Below are 22,958 nucleotides of genomic sequence, written 5' to 3'. Positions count from 1 at the left end.
GGATTTGATTTGCTTTGAGTGCTCTGATTTAGTACAAGAATTTATGTGGAGCTCCTCAATTCTGACATCTCCATTTTTCTGACATTTGTTCACACAGAAATTAAAATTCCATTTGCAACCAAGACATTCAAAAGTTTTACAAAATGTTCCTTTGAAATTATTGCATTCCATTCTTTTCATCAGTTTTCCTTCGTTAAGTCACAAGTCAAGGGTATTAAGACGATCCTAACATTGTTCATTTAAAAGGCCTTCATATAAATTAATCTTTCTAAGAGTACATCTTAGGGGAGATGGAGAATATGAATAATTGGCTTCAAAGATAAATGTCCTTACTGCAATATCAGACATCCTGCAAATGTGCATTCACAATTAAGTTGACTAAAAGGCTGATGTGAAAATTGAATGTTTAATTTAATGATGTATAAATTTAACCAATTACCATTTTCCTTAAACATCAAAAGTAAAACTCAATTTACTTTGAATTCAAATTGAATTTACTTAAACACTCCCGAGGCAGTTCTTCAAATAGTGTTTATTCAGTGCTACAATGTTTGTTAGTTACAATGGCAGTTCTTATGGTTTTATAAACTGTGGATTGCATAAGAGTTAAAATAAACCCAGTATCTTTCAAATATTTACCATGCTCCATGCATTTACATTTACAAACATACACACACACTCATCTCAGATTCCTATTTCTAACTTTCTTCACACACACTTCAAATCCTTGTAACATTTTCTTAGTACATTGGGTTTTAAACCCACTCCTCCAAGACTAGATAACTTCCCAGTTGGACAGGTTCCCTCTTCCAAAACTGGTTCAAATGCCCAAAGAATGCAGGTCCTTTTCCTGCAGTTCTGCTATTGTTCAATTTACTTTGCTTTGTTAGTATTTTTATTCATGCAGGGAACAATCCAGACCCCACCTTTGAATGACATTCAAAGTAATGTGGGTATAATTGTCAGTCTTAAATTTCTGAACCGAGTTTTCACAGGAGTCTGTACCTGTGCACAATATAGGTGTAAAAAATGTGTTGGAACATGGACCTGTGCATAGATCTTTGAAGGTGGAAGAGAGGTCAGTAAAGCAAATGGATGCAGGGATTCAATAGACAATAGGTGCAGGAGTAGCCCATTCGGCCCTTCGAGCCAGCACCACCATTCAATGTGATCATGGCTGATCATTCTCAATCAGTACCCCGTTCCTGCCTTCACCCCATACCCCCTGACTCTGCTATCCTTAAGAGCTCTATCTAGCTCTCTTGATTCAGAAATAGAGGCACAGAATGCAAAAGCTGCAAAGTTGTATTGAAACAGTACAAAACACTAGTTAGGCCATAATTTGTTGCAATACTTGGGGGAAGATGTGACGGTCGTGAGAAGTGTGCATAAATCATTTTACTTGAATAGTTATAAGGATGATGATTTTGGCTGGAATAAACTGATAGTAGTGATCTTGGAACAAAGATTGAAAGATTTGATACAGGTTTACATGCCATAAAGAGAGAAGCTGCTCCTGGCAGCAGATGGGTTAAAGGAAAAACCTTTTACCTGGTTTTTTATAATCCAGACTTACTGCCTGTCAAGGTATTGTAAACAGAATCAGCGCCTTAGAGCAAATAAGGAACTTGAAAGAAATCTGTGGGAGGGGAATCTGGTTGGCATTAACTGGATCGCTCTACTAGGGAATTGGCAGTCTATTTCGTGGATGCTACACAAGATGCACACAAAGCTATGTTAAGAATTTATTGCCACCATTTAAACAAGTGTCCGATTACTTAATACTATTTTAAAATGTTTGGTAGTGTAGTGATCTCTACATTTTTACTGATCAAGCCTTTTTTCCAATTTTAATTCTTTGAAATGATTTGTGCATGGAAGGTTTTAATTAGCATTTCATAAAAGTTTGGGGACAGCCGTATAGTCTTGGTTTTTCCTCCTGATATTTTACAAATTTAAACATTAAAAAAATACCCCCCCCTGTATTTTAGTCTTCAGAAAAGTTGAACAGATAATAAAGCAAAACCTTTCCTAAATTGATTTCAGACATCTGCAAGATTAGCTGATACGAACAAGTTTCACAAGAAGCAAGGATCTATCATTTTCTAATTTTTAAAACTGAAAATTCTATTCATGCATAAAATTCATATAACCAATATATTGGATAACAAAGAAAACATATGCCAGCAAAGGATACAATGTTCATTATTACAAAACCAAAAGCTATCTGAAATCAATTTAATAACTGGCAGTTCCTGTTTTATATAGGAGTGCAGGATCGAACTTTTGATCTATTGAGCTACAAAATAAAGCCACAAATGTGAGATTTGCTAATACGTAATGCCAATACTAAAATCTGTTCCGTCATTCAGTATTTCAAACAAGGCCTCTCTTATTTAAAAAAGAAATCAGCTTGGAGAACAGTGAATAAGCTGACCATTACAGCTACAATACATTTTGTTGCAACATAATACTGATAGGCATGTGAGTGAGGTAAAGAAAAAAGAGGAAAAGAGCCGAGCTTGCGCAAGGCGTACAGCGGGGGTCAAAAAATTGGGGGTTTTTGGAAAATGTACACAAAATTACTAGTTTCAAGCCTCTTTTAGTGCATTTCAAAGTAAAAACAGACATTACAAAATAATGTGAATATATCAACACCAGATTAAGGAACAACTGCTTCTTTGCTTTTATCAGATTACCAAATTGTCCTTGCAAAAGCTAGGATGCAAACCCAATCCTCTAAACTCTAACATGATATTCTGCACTCTGGTCATTTTCTTCTTGCATTATCTGTTGCACTTGTATGGGTTGATTCTACGTGTATAGTATTTGATTTGGCTGGATGGGCACACAAACAAACGCTTTTCACTATCGCCGTACAGTTGACAAAAGTAAACCAACAGCAAGTATTGGTAAAGCACATGCAAGAATATAAAAATCAGAAGGTACATGATTCCTTGGGAATTTGTTTGAGATTTTGTTGACATATCCATTTTCCATTTGATTGACAGACCATTATTTGTATAGTTGTGAAAATCTAACTCGGACAAAAAGTTTTCAATATCAATATTGTCCAGCTTTAATAAGATTTTTCTACTAAATTCTAAAATTCATATTGCTTCATTCTGATTTAGCATACATTCATGTGTGGCAGGGCTCTGAAATCTGATTTAGAAAACTCTGCATGGTTACTGATAATACTTAATGGTTATAGTTAGAAAGGAATATAACTTGAGTAAAAGCCAAAGGAAACTATTGAATTAGAATAGGAATAAAGGAGGTGTATTATTTATATCCTTTTCATTTTAGTTCCTTTCCTGCTGGAAAATAACAGTAAACATTTTTATGGACGATTACATTTATCAGCCACTAGTCACAAATGATGATGGCTACAATGGTGTGATTTTTCTGCATTAAATTGATCTCTTTTCCTGTGAACATTATAATTGATGACTTCTGTCACTCTCATTCCTCAATTTCTTGATTTATAGCACAATTCCACATGGGTTATTGGATGTTTGACAGCCTCTATTTTTGCCTTTCACCTGGACTCGGAAGAGTGTTCCATCAGCACACATGCAGAGTTTGTAACGTTCCCAGCCATCGTCCACCAGGAACTCTCCAGTTGATGAATTTGGAAGCCGTGATAAATTGATCATCACAGTCCCATTGAGAATAATACTGTTTACCTAAGAAAAGAAAGTCATAATACTGTGCTTTAGTGCAGCCAATCATTATTAAGGCATTTTGGAAAGAACATCAATAGACAATAGGTGCAGGAGTAGGCCATTTGGCCCTTCGAGCCAGCACTGCCATTCAATGTGATCATGGCTGATCATTCTCAATCAGTACCCCGTTCCTGCCTTCTCCCCATACCCCCTGACTCCGCTATCCTTAAGAGCTCTATCTAGCTCTCTCTTGAATGCGTTCAGAGAATTGGCCTCCACTGCCTTCTGAGGCAGAGAATTCCACAGATTCACAACTCTCTGACTGAAAAGGTTTTTCCTCATCTCCGTTCTAAATGGCCTACCCCTTATTCTTAAACTGTGGACCCTGGTTCTGGACTCCACCAACATTGGGAACATGTTTCCTGTGTCCAACCCCTTAATAATCTTATACGTTTCGATAAGATCCCCTCTCATCCTTCTATATTCCAGTGAATACTAGCCTAGTCGCTCCAGTCTTTCAACATATGACAGTCCCGCCATTCCGGGAATTAACCTAGTAAACCTACGCTGCACGCCCTCAATCAGGAATACAATGGGAATTGGTCATTTGAATTTCTAGTGTGAAGCTTTGGAATAGCCAACACCTAAAGCATTCAAAATTTAGACTCCTACTTCAATCATGTCCTTCTTATTCCCATGACAGGTCATTTCAGACACCCAAATACTTTTAAAAGGAATGGCTTGTGATCTAATTTTTGACACAATCACACATAATTTTCTTTCTGTTCAGCATTTTAAGTCTCATCTATTTTATAAACAAAGTAAAATACTGGCACATGTTTACTAGAATGATCCCAGGAATGAGTAGGTTGACCTATCATGAGCATTTGTCGGCACTGGGCCTGTACTCGCTGGAGTTTAGAAGAATGCGGGGGGACCTCATTGAAACATTCAGAATAGTGAAAGGGTCTGAAGAAGGGTCTCGACCCAAAACGTCACCCATTCCTTCTTTCCAGAGACGCTGCTTGCCCCACTGAGTTACTCCAACATTTTGTGTCTACCTTTGATTTAAACCAGCATCTGCAGTTCTTTCCAACACAGAATAGTGAAAGTGTTGGATAGAGAGGATGTGGAGAGAATGTTTCTACTTGTGGGAGAGTCTAGGACTAGAGGTCACAGTCTCAGAATTAAGGGAAGGAGATGAGGAGAAATTTCTTTAGTCGGAAGGGTGGTGAATCTGTGGAATTCTTTGCCTCAGAAGGCTGTGGAGGCCAAGTCAGTGGATATTTTTTAGGCAGAGATAGATAGATTCTTGATTAGTACAAGTGTCAGAGGTTATGGGGAGAAGGCAGGAGAATGGGGTTAGGAGGGAGAGATAGATCAGCCATGAATGGTGGAGTAGACTTGCTAAGCCGAATGGCCTAATTCTACTCCTACCCCTTATGTACTCTATTTATCAGGCGAGTACGTAATATTCAAACATTGAACTACTCCAATTTAAATGTTTTTGAAAATTTGTTTAATTCTGCACAAATATTATAAATTGAGGGCAATTCAATTCATTTGCTACTTAGAGCACATTAAAATTTATAAATGTTTCAACAATATTTCCAAACATCCTATACTTACGGCCTTGAGTTCCATATTATCCCTCATGCGGAATTCAATGGTCTTTCCCATGATAAAGACCCCTTCATTTCCACGCACAATCGCACGGCCGCCAGAATGAATATGCAGATCGGTACTATGATTGCTTGTTATCTAGAAAGAAGTTTACATTCATTTTAAATCATACAGAATATATTTTATGGAAATGTCAGCAGAGTGCATACTTAGTTCCTATGGAAACAACAAGATTTATTATTGGTGTCAGCTGGCATCAAAATGTTGTAAGGCAAAAGAAATTCTGCCATTGCAAGAAACGGGTTACACTTAAACCAATTTCTGCAATAAAGCAACAAAAGAATGAAAGAATTAATGGATAGTTTTTCTATTCTGAAATTCCATAGCTATATTGATAAATATGAGCCCCACAATACATCATGTGATATATGCCATTCATGAGCTGTGTTAAAATAAACAGCATGCATACCTATCTATATTTACACAAGCTAAATGAATATCAGTGCAACGGACACATGCATGCACAGTGATTGAAGTATCGTGAAGTGAGTGAAACAAGTATTTGGACAAAGTAGATCAACAGTACTTTGGACATGTCATAGATGGAATGCAAATTGATTTTGTTTTAAGACCAAACAACTATTTTATTGTGGAAAGGGTGTCATTAGGAGAAAAATCAGCGAAGCTCAGAACCTGGTAGAAAGTATTTCTAATTGTGCTCCATGATTTCATTAGTAAAGAGCTTTACAGAGTTAATGGGCGTTACCAAGTTTGGAAGAGATTTGAAAGTTGAAACTGGCTTAGTAAAAGGTCACACTTTTCACATGCTATTTTTAAATATGATTAGTGCTTGGATGTAAAATGGAAGACCTGTTTGTATATTTATCCTGGTTTACAAATTTAATGGGATTTTTTAGTGCATCAAAGAGTCATAGAGAACAGCACAGGGGAGGCTCTTGAACTCACCGTTCATTTTTACACTAATTAAATTTTCTAAGGATGGAAGTTTGGGAAGGATGACTCGCAAAAAAATGTTGTGACTTCCACCATTCTGACCCATGAATGATAAATGCTGCAATGATTTTAAACAGATGTCAAATATTTAAAATGTCATGTTTCCACTGATAATTTTCTACAAAAATATAAAGTATCATAAAGATTCAAATGCTTGCATCTGATTATACTGGAGCAATATACTTCTTTAAGAGTGAATCAAACTGTTGTCTTTTATTCTATTACTAAATCTAATTGAAATATGGCATGCTTTTTTAAAGTGAGGTACAACTTAAATATCAACCTGAAGGGGGGGGGGGATTATAGTAAATGGGTCATCAGTTTCAGTTTCGGTTTAGTTTATTGTCACATGTACCAAAGTGAAAAGCGTTTGTTGCATCCTAACCAGTCAGCAGAAAAACAATACATCATTCCATCGAGCCATAATAAGGGAATAATGCTTAGTTCAAGGTAAAGCCAGCAAGGCCCGATCAAAGGTAGTCCAAGGGTCACCCAAGAGGTAGATAGTAGTTCAACATTTCTCTCTGGTTGTGGTAGGATGATTCAGTTGCCTGATAACAGCTGGGAAGAAACTGTCCCTGAATCTGATGGTGTGTGTTTTCACACTTCTATACCTTTTGCCTGATGGGTCATTGGCATTGTGAATGTTGCCAATGCCAGAAGTGGACATTTGCATCATTTGTGTCAGAGGGAATTGGGGCCATTAGTGAAGGATTGCGGTTGCAGACATCTGTGAACAGTGGTAGGCGAGATAACTACAAATAGTGGAATGGGAACGTGCATAAAGGCATTGGTATCCCAAGCTGGAAGGAAATATGGCTTAATGGAAGATTAGCTGCATGACATTTCAGCCAAATGGAATGCACATTCTGTGCAATGTGGGGGGATGTCGCACATACAGCAAGTGTTTACAAATGCAGAAGCCTGAACTCTGGAGCAGGAGTAGGAGTTAAATGGCACAGTTAGAACTTGATGCAAAGCATGTCTGCTGATGTGAATTCACCACAGATCAAGAGAGTGCAGCAAGTGGGGGTTAAGGGAAGGTGCAGTCACACATAGCAAAATAATTTAAGTAATTCTGGTTGGCCGAGCAGACTTGGATGCTTTAGGGTACATGAGAGACATGTAAGGCTGCACTGGATTCATTTCAATGCAAGGACGTACAACAGATTAATTTAGAGCATTGAATAGCACATGGGAAAATGATATTGTTTCTATCAGTTATGATTGAAAGGAGGGCAGGAGTAGCAACATGAGATTCCAGGGTATGGAATCTTCCAGTATGACACGGGAGTGGTGGAAAAAGGGGTGGCATTACAAAATTGATTTACAAATCCATTACAATGGTGGTGAGGGGGGATATTTCAGAAGGCTCTACAAATGAGGCCATGTGGACAGAGGAAAGGAACAAGAAGAGGCATTTACTCAGGCCACCTATCAAGCAGCAGGAATTGGAGCAGTGTAGACAAATCACAGATATATCAATGTACTAGACCAAGTGGACCCGTTGGGCCCAAACCTCTCCTGCATTGGTGCAGCACCCTCTCCTCCCCCCCTTCCCTCCCCCTCCCCTCTCCCTTTCCTCCCCTCCCTCCCTCCACCCCCCTCCCCCTCCCCCCACTCCATCCCCCTCAACCCCACTTATCCCTCCACTCCCCCTCCCTCCCTCCCCCTCCCTAGGAGATAGATTTAAACTTTAAAATGTGAATAACTTTAAAAATATAACACCGATTTCAATGAAATGTCTTCCATTAGCATCAAAGGGACGACAGTGAGTAAGGTGGACCTAAAATTGTAGCGCTATCGTGTACCCTTTTGGCTGTAGTTCAGGAACAAACAAACAAACAAACGAGAGTTTTAGTATATAGATTAGGATTATAGTCGATGGGGATTGATTGCTTTATTGTTAATGGGGAGGTGCAGTCAAATGTCGAGGAGGTGAAATTATTAAAGTATATCCAGGAGGGCAGCCAGATACCAATCCAATCCAATTTACAAATTCAGACTGCACCACCATAGTGGACCGGATATCAAACAATGACGACATTGAATACAAGAAGGAGATTGGGATCCTCATGACCTGGTGCCAAGCCAACAACCTCTCCCTCAATATCAGTAATATAAAGATTATGCTCAACTTCAGGAAACAAAGTGATACACCCCAATACATTGAAGATGCCGAAGCAGAGATAGTTAAAAGCCTCATGTTCTTAAGAATAAATATCACCAACCATTTGTCCTGGCCCAGCCACATCAAAGCAATGGCCAAGAAAGCACACCAACACCTCTACTTGCTTAGAAGGCTTTGGCATGTCCCTAACAACCCTTTCCAATGACTACAGATGCACCGTAGAAAGCATTTTATCAGGATGCATCACAGCATGGTTTGGGAACAGCTCCATCCAAGACCCCAAGAAATTGCAGCAAGTAGTGGACATGGCCCAGACCATCATGCAAACCAACCTCCCTTCCATTGACTCCATCTACACCACGCTCTCAGCAAGGCCAGCATAATCAAGGACCAGTCTCAACCCCTTCTCCCTCTTCTCTCATCAGGCAAGAGGTACAGAAGTTTGAAAATGCATACCTCCAGATTCAGGGACAGTTTCTTCCCAGCTGTTATCAGGCAACTGAACCATCCTTTCGCCAGCTTGAGTGTGGTCCAAACTAGAGGTAGTAGGTATATAATTCTACTAGGGAAGGGGCTTCTTACGAGGGAAGTTTTCTGAGGGAAACTAGCAGGCGAAAAGATAACAAACATGTTGAACACTAACCCTTTCTGTGGATGCCTTCAGTACATTTAGTGTCTTCACACCTTTAGGCAAATGAAACTCATGAGTATCATAGTCGGTGCTGAACACAGTTTTCTGGGTCCGAGGATCAATAAAAGACATGCCAATATCACTGGTGATGGAGGTTTTGTCCTTCTCTACACTAAGTTTGGTTGTTCCCCGCTGAAACACCACCTAAAGGGGCATAGAAACGAAAGGTATCATTAATACACAGGATGCATTAATAAGACAATATATTGTAAAAGGAACTCAGGTTTAATTTTGTCACACTCCATATTACCAACTTAATACTGAAATATCTTGGTTGATATAAAAACACTATTCTTAGGGTAGGATCGACAGGACATGGACAATTACAGCTATGCAGCTGTGAGGCAGCACAAGCTCAGCTTGCCCCATAGGATAGAACGGAAAGCAACCCATTTACTCTTGATCAAACAATTTACTCATGAACGACCCAAAGAGTTAATGATACACATCAATAACTTACTCTCCACTCACCTTCCAAAGATACAAAATGACAGGCGAAACAGAGCTTAAACAAATAATACAATGGATGTGCTGTACTACAAAAAGGTTGCATTGTAATCCTTTAAATATAACCTACATATAGATGACTTTGTACTTAAAATAACTAAGAATTTTATTGTTCTGTTCCTGTTGCACATGAAACTCTAGATTACAACTCAATGTAATAAATTGGAGACTTTTTGTAAGCATATATTCAAAAATCTTTGAAATTCAACTGGAATGAACTAATGTGCACACTATTTTCTTAAAAATTGCTGGTTTTGTTGTATAATATACAATTCTTTTTGTTAGGGCATTCTTTTGTTAGGGCAATTCAATATTAATTGTCAAATTAATATTTTGACAAACTATTTCAGTCATCAACATGTAGTGTACTTATTTTTAATACTAGTTTATTTTTTAAAGATTATAATCAGAAATATTACATGTGGTCAATCAAAACTAACAACTGTATGAATGGAAGCTTTTTGCAATAAAATGGCCTTGGATGACTGAAAAAAAAGAACTTCCTCGGTTGAGGTTGATTATCTAAATGATTCGCAAGATAGCTGGTCAACTGTAAGTAAGCTTCTTTGAATGTATATTCTTATAACATGCAATGGATGAACAGGCCAGCACTATGTTAATTTGCATGTAATTTGATAGACTCAATGCTTTTTTTGTTTATGTAAAACTGGGGCAGCAGTGGTGCAGCGATAGAGTTGCAGCCTTTTAGCGCCAGAGACCCATGTTCGATCTTGACTACGAGTGCCGTCTGCACGGAGTTTGTATATTCTCCTTGTGACCGCGCGGGTTTTCTTCGGGTGCTCCAGTTTCCCCCCACATTCCAAACCGGTGGAAATTTGTAGGTTGATTGGCTTCTGTAAAAACTGTTCCTAGTGTGTAGGATAAAACTAGTGTATGGGTGTTCACCAGTGCTCACTGACCAGCATGGTCTCAGTGAGCGAAAGCGCTTCTTTCCACGCTGTATCTCTAAACTAAACTGTACCTGTCAAATATAGAATGTAAAGATTTCAGCTTACTGGTTGATTGTTGCCGACGATCAACAAGTCTTCATCTCTTCTGCCTCCCACTGTGCTCTTGTGCATGGGATACACGACTCCCATGTCAGACTCCTGTTTGAACCGTAACAAGCCTTCATCATGGAACTCCATGCTATCACAACCATTGGGGCCGATTCGAATTACAGCCCAGATAACAAGTGTAATCTGAAATAGTAACAATGACGTTAAGTTCTGTTGCTAATACTGGACAGTGAACTATTCTTTGTTACAAATAATCTAACTGTTAAGTAGTGTAATGAAGCCATTGTATTACTTTTAATATTAAATGATTTTAATTTCATCGTTACCTATGAAGATAGTTTTTACACACACACACCAGATTGTCTTATAAACTGCTTTCAAAACAAGTTATTTTAGAATAAATGTTACAAATTTACAACTCATTAATTCATAGAGAAAATATCTCAGACCAAAACTCATGGTAATAATTTTGGATGACTGCAGGACTGAAGAAAGTTACATGGTCAAAGGAAAAGCAAAACATGGAAACAATACTTTACTACGACTACATCCTATTTTAAAAAAGGGGCACACAAAGCATGGTGTGCCTCAGATTACACAATAACACTATGCCTTATTTGTGATATAAAAAAAACGTTTAATTTCTTACCAGTTTACAATCAATTTAAATCTCTAACATAAGAAACAGGGAGAAGCCCAAAGGAGAAAATAGAAATTATAAGCCACACTTTGCATGCACCTGTACGACAGACACTGCTGTAAGGTATATCAAATTTCATTGTTAATCACATGGATGCAATTTTACAAACAAATATTCTGGATTTAGAATGTACAACCAGCAATAGTAACCACCGCTTGCATATTAAACCAATTAACCCACACATCTTTAGGATATGGGAGGTAAACAGAGTACCCATAGGAAACCAATGTGGTGACAAGGAGAACATGAAAACTCCACACAAACAGCACTGGAGATCAGGATTGAACCTGGATCTCGGGTGTTGTGAGGCAGTAGGCGCCATTGGGCCACTGCAGAATAACTCTCAAAATACCTTTAATTTTGTGTTTAAGTTTTTGTTATTAATATTATTTATTATGAACATATTGCCAAAGTAAAATACTTACAATTAAGTTAATCACTGCCAGAATAAACATAAGGGCTATTACACAAATCGCCAGATTGCCCTTACGACCCCGTAACCCTGTCCTGTGCAATCTTTCCTCCTCGATAGGAACATATCCAGCTTTAAAGTTGCTGTTGTGCTCTTTGTTTATATTTCTACGGTCAACTGCTTTCTCATGCATGGAGCGGAGGACAGGGCCATTTGAACTCTGGAAAATATGAAGGAAAATAATTAACATATGATTGTTTTTAAAACATTGCTCATTGAAAAATATTCTGTTTAGCCATGAATTTGAAACTCCAGGATATGGATAAATATGCTGGTCTTTATAAGTATTCAGTCTGTGTACACACAAGGAACTGCTGAAATCTTGAGTCAAACACAATGTGTATTGTGTAACTCAATGGGTCAGGCATTATCTCTGGAGGACAAGGATTGGCAACATTTTGTGTCGGGTTAATCAGTGTATCTTCATTTCAAGATTGTGACACACCACTACAATGCACCAGTAGATAAAACAACAATATAACTACAGTTTTCTAACAAAATTAACAAATATTTTGAAACATTGAGATTTAATAATGCCGGAGTATGAAAGAGCTTGGGAATATACTTCACTGTATCGAAACAGTTTTGCAGTAAGAAAATGTGTACCACTTACATTTTCCTATCAATTGCATTGAATAAAAACATTCCACAATTATTGGAATAGCTACCATATAAACAACACGTGGCGATTCCTGTACCGCACTCACTATGAGCTAACCACATTCTGCTCTTGCATCTGGCATCTCCTTCAAATTGGTCTGCACGTTGACATTTCAATTTGACAGCATTCTCTTTTTACGATTCATTTTAAATCAGAGGAGCACTGATCCTGCAAACTATTTCTTTCATGCCACACTTGGAACAAGAGCTAAAGTGAGGGAGTTAGTAAACCAAAGGGTAGAAATTAGCTGCAGGCTTATCTTCTCTTTTTCAACCTCGGCAGTACATACTCTGAAATAGACGTCTGCTTGGAGACAAAACTAACTCTACAAGGGTCAAATCAAACTTTATTTGAGGAATTATAATTATTTGATATCAAGCCATCAGTTTTGTGCTGGTAGACAAACTCCACAATAACACAGAAACATGAACTGCTTCCTATGCTCCCTACATTCTCCTGGCTATCTGCAGACAGCAAATCCTATCATGTTCCACGGCATGGAGTGCATTTATTTATATAAAGCTGGCCTGGTCCAATTTAGCCCGGGTTCAATCCCAACTATGGATGCTATCCGTGTGGAGTTTGTATGTTCTCCCCGTGGGTTTTTTCCGGATACTCCAGTTTCCTCCCACTTTCCAAAGATATGAAGGTTTTTTAGGTTAATTTGTTTCAGTAAAATGTCCCTAGTGTGTAGATTGCTAAAGTGAGATAACAAAGCTAGTGAACGGCCTGGTGTTTAATTTAGTTTAGTTTATTGTCATGTGTACTAAGGTACAGTGTAAAGCTTTTTGTTGCGTGCTAACCAGTCAGCAGAAAGGCAATACATAATCACAATCAATCCATTTACAGGTTATAGATACACGATAAGGGAATAAAGTTTAGTGCAAGGTAAAGCTAGCAAAGTCCGATCAAGGATATTCCGAGGGTCACCAAAGAGATAGATAATAATTCAGCACTGCTCTCTGGTTGTGGTAAGATGATTCAGTTGCCTGATAACAGCTGGGAAGAAACTGTCCCTAAAACTGGTGGTGTGCGTTTTCACACTTCAATACCTTTTGCCTTTTGTTGGTTTGTGTGATGGTCTGGGCTGCAACTACAATTTGCTGCAATTTCTTGTGGTCTTGGATGGAGCTGTTCCCAAACCAAGCTGTGATGCATCCTGATAAAATGCTTTATCTGGTGCATCTGTAGAAGTTGGTGAGAGTTGTAAGGGACATGCCAAACTTCCTAAGCCTTCTAAGGAAGTAGAGGCGTTGGTGTGCCCTCTTGGTCGTTGCTTCAATATGGGTGGTCCAGGAGAAGTAGTTGGTGATATTGACCCCTAGGAATTTGAAGGTTTCAACCATATCTGCTTCGGCAACGTCAATGCAAACAGTGGTATGTGTAATGTTTTGGTTTCTCAAGTTGATCACTATCTCCTGACATTGAGAGAAAGGTTGTTGTCTCGACACCAGGTCATGAGGTTCTCAATCTCCTTCCTGTACTCTGTCTCATCATTATTTGGTTAATTAAGAGGGGGGAAAAAGCATGACAGAAAGCTTGCGGGGAATATAAAAACTGACTCTAAAAGCTTCTTTAGATATGTAAAAGGAAATAGATTAGTGCAGACAAATGTAGGTCCCGTACAATCAGAAACAGGTGAATTTATAATAGGAAACAAGGAAATAGCAGAACAGTTAAACGAGTACTTTGGTACTGTGTTCACTAAGGAAGCCACAAACAATCTCCCAGAAATACTAGGGGACTGAGGATCGAGTGGGAGGGAGGAACTGAAGGGAATCCACATTAGTCAGGAAATGGTGTTAGGTAAACTGTTGGAACTGAAGGCAGGTAAATCCCCAGGGGCTGATGGTCTGCATCCCAGAGTACACTAGGAGGTGACCCTAGAAATCGTGGATGCATTGGTGATCATTTACCGATGTTCCCTCGACTCGTTCCTGTGGTCTGGAGGGTAGCCAATGTAAACCCACTTTTTAAGAAAGGAGGGTGGGAGAAAACAGGGAATTATAGACCAGTTAGCCTTACATCGGTAGTGGGGAAGGTGCTTGAGTCGATTGTTAAAGATGTTATAGCTGCGCATTTGGAAAGCAGTGACAGGATCGGTCAAAGTCACCATGGATTTATGAAGGGGAAATCATGCTTGATAATCTGGAATTTTTTGAGGATGTAACAAGTAAAATGGACAAGGGAGAGCCAGTGGATGTGGTTATCGGGACTTTCAAAAAGCCTTTGACAAGGTCCCACACAAGAGATTAGTGTGCAAAATTAGAGCACATGGTATTAGGGGTAGGCTATTGACATGGATAGAGAACTGGTTGGCAGATAGGGAGCAGCAAAGAGTAGAAATTAACGGGTCCTTTTCAGAATGGCAGGCAGTGATGAGTGGGATGCAGCAAGGCTCGGTGCTGGGACTCCAGTTATTTCAATATATATTAACGATTTAGACGAGGGAATTAAATGTGACATCTCCAAGTTTGCGGATGACACAAAGTTGGGCGCGGTGTGAGCTGCGATGAGGATGCTATGAGGCTGCAGGGTGACTTGGATAGGTTGGGTGAATGGGCAGATGCATGGCAGATACAGTATAAAGTGGATAAATGTAAGGTTATCCACTTTGGTGGCAAGAACAGGAAGGCAGATTATTATCTGAATGGTGCCAATATTAGGAAAAGGGGAGGTGCAATGAGACCTGGGTGTGCTTGTACATCAGTCACTGAAAGTAAGCATGCAGGTTCAGCAGGCAGTGACGAAACCAAATGGCATGTTGGCCTTCATTGCGAGAGGATTTGTGTTTAGGAGCAAGGAGGTCCTACTGCAGTTCTACAGGGCCCTGGTGAGACCGCACCTGGAGTATTGTGTGTAGTTTTGGTCTCCTAATTTCAGGAAGGACAATATTGCTATTGAGGAAGTGCAGCGTAGGTTCACAAGGTTAATTCCCGGGATGGCAGGACTGACATATAATGAAAGAATGGGTCGACTGGGCTAGAGAAACAAACAAAATTCTTAAAGGAATGGACAGACTAAATGCAAGAAAAATTTTCCTGATGTTGGGGGAGTCCACAACCAGGGGTCGCGGATTAAGAATAAGGGGTAGGCCATTTAGGATTGAAATTAGAAAAAACCTCTCCACCCAGAGAGTTGTGGATCTGTGGAATCCTCTGCCACAGAAGGCAGTGGAGGCCAATTCACTGGATGTTTTCAAGAGAGTTAGATTTAGTTCTGAGAGTTAAAGGAATCAAGGGATATGGGAAAAAAGCAGGAACGGGGTACTGATTTTAGATGATCAGCCATGATCATATTGAATGTTGGCTGGCTTGAAGGGCCGAATAGTCTAGTCCTACACCTATTTTTCTATGTTTCTATCATTATTTGATGGTGTCATCGTCTGCAAATTTGACACAATGGTGTCATCGTCTGCAAATTTGAAAATTGAATTAGATTTATACATGGCTGCACAGTCGTGGCTGTACATGGAGTGAAGAAGGCTGAGGGGGTTGATGGTTGGTGCGGACTCGGTGGGTTGAAGGGCTTGTTTCCATGATGTATATCTATCTCTATCCCGAGTCCAAGGCATCATAATTTTTTGATGTCCAATCTGATCCATTAGATTTGAGAGATACAGTGCCCTCCATAATGTTTGGGACAATGACCCATCATTTATTTATTTGCCTCTGTACTCCACAATTTGAGATTTGTAATAGAGAAAAAAAAAATCACATGTGGTTAAAGTGCACATTGTCAGATTTTATTAAAGGCCATTTTTATACATTTTGGTTTCACCAGGTAGAAATTACAGCTGTGTTTATACATAGTCCCCCCCCCCCCCCCCCCCATTTCAGGTCATCATAATGTTTGGGACACATGGCTTCACAGGCGTTTGTAATTGTTCAGGTGTGTTTAATTGCCTCCTTAATGCAGGTATAAGAGAGCTCTCAGCACCTAGTCTTTCCTCCAGTCTTTCCATCACCTTTGGAAACTTTTATTGCTGTTTATCAACATGAGGACCAAAGTTGCACCATTGAAAGTCAAAGAAGCCATCATGAGACTGAGAAACAAGAATAAAACTGTAGACATTAGCCAAACTTTAGGCTTACTAAAATCAACCGTTTGGAACACCATTAATAAGAAAGAGAACACTGGTGAACTTACTAATTGCAAAAGGACTGGCAGGCCAAGGAAGACCTCCACAGCTGATGACAGAATTCTCTCTATAATAAAGAAAAATCCCCAAACATCTGTCTGACAGATCAGAAACACCTTCCAGGACTCAGGTGTGAATTTGTCAATGACCACTGTCCACAGAAGACTTCATGAACAGAAATACAGAGACTACATTGCAAGATGCAAACCACTGGTTAGCCGCAAAAATAGGATGGCTAGGTTACAGTATGCCAACGAGTACTTAAAAGAGCAACCACAGTTCTGGCAAAAGGTCTTGTGGACAGATGAGACGAAGATTAACTTATATCAGAGTGATGGTGAGAGTAAAGTGTGGAGGAGAGAAGGAACTGCCCAAGATCCAAAGCATACCACCTCATCTGTGAAACAAAGTGGTGGGGGTGTTATGGCCTGGGCATGTATGGCTGCTAAAGGTACTGGTTCACTTATCTTCATTGATGATACAACTACTGATGGTAGTAGCATAATGAATTCTGAAGTGTATAGACACATCCTATCTGCTCAGGTTCAAACAAATGCCTCAAAACATTGGTCGGCGGTTCATTCTTCGGCAAGACACTGATCCCAAACATTCTGCTGAAACAAGAGTTTTTCAAAGCTAAAAAAGGTAAATTCTTGAGTGGCCAAGTCAATCACCCGATCTGAACCCAATTGAGCATGCCTTTTATATGCTGAAGAGAAAACTGAAGGGGACTAGCCCCCAAAACAAGCATGAGCTAAAGATGGCTGCAATACAGGCCTGGCAGAGCATCAGCAGAGAAGATACCCAGCAACTGGTGATGCCCATGAATCGCAGACTTCAAGCAGTTATTGTATGCAAAGGATATGCAGCAAAATACTAAACATGACTACTTTCATTTACATGACATTGCTGTGTCCCAAACATTATGGTGTCCTGAAATGGGGGGACTATTTATAAACACTGCTGTGGTTTCTCCATGGTGAAACCAAAATGTATAAAAATGGCCTTTAATAAAATCTGACAATGTGCACTTTAACCACATGTGATTTTTTTTCTTCACTATTACAAATCTCAAATTGTGGAGTACAGAGGCAAATAAATAAATGATGGGGCTTTGTTCCAAACATTATGGAGGGCACTCTATATACAAACTCTGGAGCCTAAACAGTTCAGGTGAATTAGCTCCAATGTGCCCAAAACTTGTATCTCCTTCAGAAATACAACCTAATCATTCATCATTTTCTTCCAGATAAACTAGATCACCATTTGTAATTCAGCATTTCCAGAATCAATGCAGAGCTTTAAATGTGTGCGCAGCCAGTGGTACACAGAGGTATTCAACATCTCAAACGAGAGCTCCTTGATAAATATTATAAATTGATTCTGGAGCATAGCAGCAGCTCAAAGCAAACATAGTGTGCACTGTGCAAGCTGTGATGACAGAGGCAGTCTGGCTTAGTTTCTCCTGCAACCTGGAGGCCTTGGGTACCTGATCGAGAAAAACAGCCTTTTCCAACCTCCCACTATTGAGACATCAATTATATCTCAGAATTTTACTGCTATCATTATTTCATATTAATTAATGGACAGTCACAAGAAGCCAAAGTCACCCTGTAGTGATGTAGAACACTGGAGTAATTCAGCAAAACAGTAACTGAGTTACTCCAGCACAAGATTCCAGTATCTGCAGTTCCACGTGTCTCCAACTGAAGTGATGTGATAGGAAAACATTAAATACTAATTTTGTTCAGAAAATCAGCCTTGCACAGCTCTGAACAACCCATTCACATCATCATTTTGGGATCAGTCTATAGCAGGGACAAATTATCATTAAATAATGGTCACATCGACCTCACAAGATTCCTAAATGAAGGTAGGAGTCAATCCTTGCTATTTCACCAATGCCAATGATAATTACAGGACTTCCAATATCTGACAAACAGATGTCTGCCAAGGTCAGAGTGCAAATTTGGTTTATATTCTTCGAACTAAAGAGATTGCCGGAGAAAATGCACGCCCCCATATACTTTATCCCTGTTTATCATAAAACAGCAAAAAAAATAGGGAAATGATCTTGTTAAAACATTGGTTGTGAAAGAAAATAACTGCAGATGTTGGTACAAGTCGAAGGTATTTATTTCACAAAATGCTGGAGTAACTCAGCAGGTCAGGCAGCATCTCAGGAGAGAAGGAATGGGTGACGTTTCGGGTCGAGACCCTTCTTCAGATTGATGACATTCAATGGAAGTAATAAAAACAAAACAGGATTTTGAAATACTAACTTGCTCTCTCCACATTCCTGTTATATTGTTGCTAAACCCCTCTACATTATGACTTTAAGGAGTGAATTGGATTATTTGATTCCTCATCCACCATATTTCTCAATGTATTCCAGATCAAGCCTTTCCATTGTGACACTGAATTTTGCAGATTTACAATACTATAAATTTGCAATAGCCTTCAGAAATCAAAGCAGCACAATGTACAAGATTTCCACCACATCATCTCCTCGTCCTCCATGCTGTCCTATCGTCCCCCGCGCCCCTCCGTGTATTCCCTCCTGCGCTGTCCCCACTCACTGCCCTCTCCTCTCCTCTCCCCGAGCTCACTCCCCTCTCCTTCCCTGCCCCAACCCGCCTCCCCCACCCTCTCCCCACCCTCTCCCTCACCCTCTCCCCCACACTCTCCCCCACACTCTCCCCACACTCTCCCCGTCCCTCCCTCTCCCCCACCCTCTCCCCCACCATCTCCCCGTCCCTCCATCTCCCCCACCCTCTCCCCCACCCTCTCCCTCACCCTCTCCCCCACACTCTCCCCGTCCCTCCCTCTCCCCCACCCTCTCCCTCTCCCCCACACTCTCCCCGTCCCTCCCTCTCCCCCACACTCTCCCCGTCCCTCCCTCTCCCCCACCCTCTCCCCGTCCCTCCCTCACCCTCACCCTCTCCCCCACCCTCTCCCTCTCCCCCACCCTCACCCTCTCCCCCACCCCCACCCTCTCCCCACCCTCTCCCTCTCCCCCACCCTCTCCCCCACCCTCTCCCTCTCCCTCTCCCCCACCCCCACCCTCTCCCCCACCCCCACCCTCTCCCCCACCCTCTCCCTCTCCCCCACCCTCTCCCTCTCCCCTCCCCCACCCTCTCCCCATCCCTCTCCCCCTCCCCCACCCCCTCCCTCTCCCCCACCCTCTCCCTCTCCCCCACCCTCTCCCCCACCCTCTCCCCCACCCTCTCCCTCTCCCCCACTCTCCCCCACACTCTCCCCCACCCTCTCCCTCCCCCTCTCCCCCACACTCTCCCCCACCCTCTCCCTCTCCCCCACCCTCTCCCCCACCCTCTCCCTCTCCCCCACCCTCTCCCCCACCCTCTCCCTCTCCCCCACCCTCTCCCCCACCCTCTCCCTCTCCCCCACCCTCTCCCCCTCCCTCTCCCCCACCCTCTCCCCCTCCCTCTCCCCTTCCTCTCCCCCACACTCTCCCTCTCCCCCACCCTCTCCCTCTCCCCCACCCTCTCCCCCTCCCCCTCCCTCTCCCCCACACTCTCCCCCACCCTCTCCCCCTCCCCCACACTCTCCCCCACCCTCTCCCTCTCCCCCACCCTCTCCCCCTCCCTCTCCCCCACCCTCTCCCTCTCCCCCACACTCTCCCCCACCCTCTCCCTCTCCCCCACCCTCTCCCCCACCCTCTCCCTCTCCCCCACCCTCTCCCCCTCCCTCTCCCCCACACTCTCCCCCACCCTCTCCCTCTCCCCCTCCCTCTCCCCCACCCCCTCCCCCTCTCCCCCACCCTCTCCCTCTCCCCCTCCCTCTCCCCCACCCTCTCCCCCACCCTCTCCCTCTCCCCCTCCCTCTCCCCCTCCCTCTCCCCCACCCTCTCCCCCACCCTCTCCCTCTCCCCCTCCCTCTCCCCCACACTCTCCCCGTCCCTCTCCCCCACCCTCTCCCCCACCCTCTCCCCCACCCTCTCCCTCTCCCTCTCCCTCTCCCCCTCCCTCTCCCCCTCCCTCTCCCTCTCCCCCACCCTCTCCCTCTCCCCCTCCCTCTCCCCCTCCCCCACCCTCTCCCCCTCCCCCTCCCTCTCCCCCTCCCCCACCCTCTCCCTCTCCCTCTCCCCCACCCTCTCCCCCACCCTCTCCCCCACCCTCTCCCTCTCCCTCTCCCCCACCCTCTCCCCCACCCTCTCCCCCACCCTCTCCCTCTCCCTCTCCCTCTCCCTCTCCCCCTCCCTCTCCCCCACCCCCACCCTCTCCCTCTCCCCCTCCCTCTCCCCCTCCCTCTCCCCCACCCTCTCCCCCACACTCTCCCCCACCCTCTCCCTCTCCCCCTCCCTCTCCCCCTCCCTCTCCCCCACACTCTCCCCGTCCCTCTCCCCCACCCTCTCCCCCACCCTCTCCCCCACCCTCTCCCTCTCCCTCTCCCCCTCCCTCTCCCCCTCCCTCTCCCTCTCCCCCTCCCCCACCCTCTCCCCCTCCCCCTCCCTCTCCCCCGTCCCTCTCCCTCTCCCCCACCCTCTCCCCCTCCCTCTCCCTCTCCCTCTCCACCACCCTCTCCCTCTCCCTCTCCCTCTCCACCACCCTCTCCCTCTCCCTCTCCCCCACCCTCTCCCCCTCCCTCTCCCCCTCCCTCTCCCTCTCCACCACCCTCTCCCTCTCCCTCTCCACCACCCTCTCCCTCTCCCTCTCCCCCTCCCTCTCCCCCTCCCCCACCCTCTCCCTCTCCCTCTCCCTCTCCCCCGTCCCTCTCCCCCGTCCCTCTCCCCCTCCCTCTCCCTCTCCCTCTCCCTCTCCCTCTCCCCCGTCCCTCTCCCCCGTCCCTCTCCCCCTCCCTCTCCCCCTCCCTCTCCCTCTCCCTCTCCCTCTCCCCCACCCTCTCCCTCTCCCTCTCCCCCTCCACCACCCTCTCCCTCTCCCTCTCCCCCACACTCTCCCCGTCCCTCTTCCCCCCCTCCTGTCCCCGGCCCGGTCACGCTGCCATCTCCTCCACCCAGCTCGCTCCCCTGCCCTGCCCCACTGTCCCCAGTTCGTCCCTCGTCGCCCGTCGCCCGTCTGCCCCCTCTCCGTTCGTGTCTGTCCCCGGTTCCCTCACCTGCTCCGCCGCCATCTTGTTCCATTCTGCAGCCCCGCCCCCCGGTCTGTACCGGTCTGTACCACTTGGTGGCGCTGCCCGGGGCGGACACAGACACAGGGAGCTGTAGATGGTGTCTCTCTCAGTCCAGTGGACACAGTCACTCTCTCAGTCCATTGGGCACAGGGATAGATGGTCTCTCAGCCCCGCCCCCCGGTCTGTACCGGTCTGTACCACTTGGTGGCGCTGCCCGGGGTGGACACAGTCACTCTCTCAGTCCAGTGGGCACAAGGATAGATGGTCTCTCAGCCCTGCCCCACCCACACCATCTCACTTGCTTTTCCCACGTGATGTGACAGGGGGATAAAAAAAACATTTTAAAATAACTATTTTGACCACTTTCATTTGGGACTCCATCTGCAGCAAGGCTGTTTTGCGCTCTGTATGTTGTAGGGCGGGATCCGCAAACTCTCCTGCAGATGGGACTGGGGGTTTGGTTTGTGAAGCTTCCCACTCTGCTTGTACAGCGCCCCTGGTGCATGGGCTTCAGAGGTTATTTGTCCCTACATTTTGAGTAGTCCTGGGCCAAAGATGCCCACCAGGAGGACTATGCTGTAACCACATCCTTTAATCGAGTTACAAGGACCTACAGATGGTGGTTTACAAAACAAGTCAGCAGGTCAGGCAGCATCTCTGGAGAGCATGGAACAGGCTACGGTGCGGGTTGGGACCCTTCAGACCAATGGTGCTGATTCGTCTGCCTGCATCTGTGAAAGGAATGCAGAAGCGAAGTTTCGGGTCTGAATTTATCCATGTCCTCCAGAGATGCTGCCTGACCCGCTGAGTTACTCCAGCACTTTTCGTTTTACGCAACACTCCAGCATCCGCAGTTCCTTGTGCCTCAGAGTTCTATCTTTGTCACCAAACTTCACTAGGCAATGCCTCCTGTGTGCAGGAAATAGCACATGTTTTCCAGGTGGAATCGTGCACCTCCATTGTCAGAGGGCAGAATGGTATTATAACAGGCAGGTTGGCAGAAAGTATTTGTTTTTTGTGTGTTAAGCTTAAGGCCCATCAACTTTATTTATCAGAGAATGAGCTGACAATGACATAGTTTGGCCTGGAATTAATCTGTATTCACCTTCACAGATATTCTCTCGAGATTTAGTATGATTAGCTTCCATTCGGTTCCATGAAGTGGAAACATAGAAACATAGAAAATAGGTGCAGGAGTAGGCCTTCGAGCCAGCACTGCCATTCAATATGATCATGG

The 22,958-nt window shown here is 43.5% G+C and overlaps 1 protein-coding gene across 1 annotated transcript; it reads right to left on the bottom strand.

Moving 5' to 3' along the window:
• Nucleotides 1–417: 417 nt before the first annotated feature.
• Nucleotides 418–21,831, bottom strand: sgcb (sarcoglycan, beta (dystrophin-associated glycoprotein)). The gene is made up of 6 exons (XM_078398679.1): nucleotides 21,707–21,831; nucleotides 11,779–11,985; nucleotides 10,651–10,836; nucleotides 9,080–9,271; nucleotides 5,298–5,429; nucleotides 418–3,689 (listed from the first exon to the last, which is right to left on the bottom strand). The coding sequence occupies exons 1-6, from the start codon at nucleotides 21,719–21,721 to the stop codon at nucleotides 3,486–3,488; spliced, it is 936 nt and encodes a 311-aa protein (XP_078254805.1). The 5' UTR covers nucleotides 21,722–21,831; the 3' UTR covers nucleotides 418–3,485.
• Between the last annotated feature and the right edge of the window lie 1,127 nt (nucleotides 21,832–22,958).

The sequence above is a fragment of the Rhinoraja longicauda genome, chromosome 1, assembly GCF_053455715.1.
Source record: "Rhinoraja longicauda isolate Sanriku21f chromosome 1, sRhiLon1.1, whole genome shotgun sequence".
Classification (NCBI taxonomy): domain Eukaryota; kingdom Metazoa; phylum Chordata; class Chondrichthyes; order Rajiformes; family Arhynchobatidae; genus Rhinoraja; species Rhinoraja longicauda.
The sequence above is the reverse complement of the archived record's forward strand: the minus strand, read 5'-3'. Positions and strand labels throughout refer to the sequence as shown.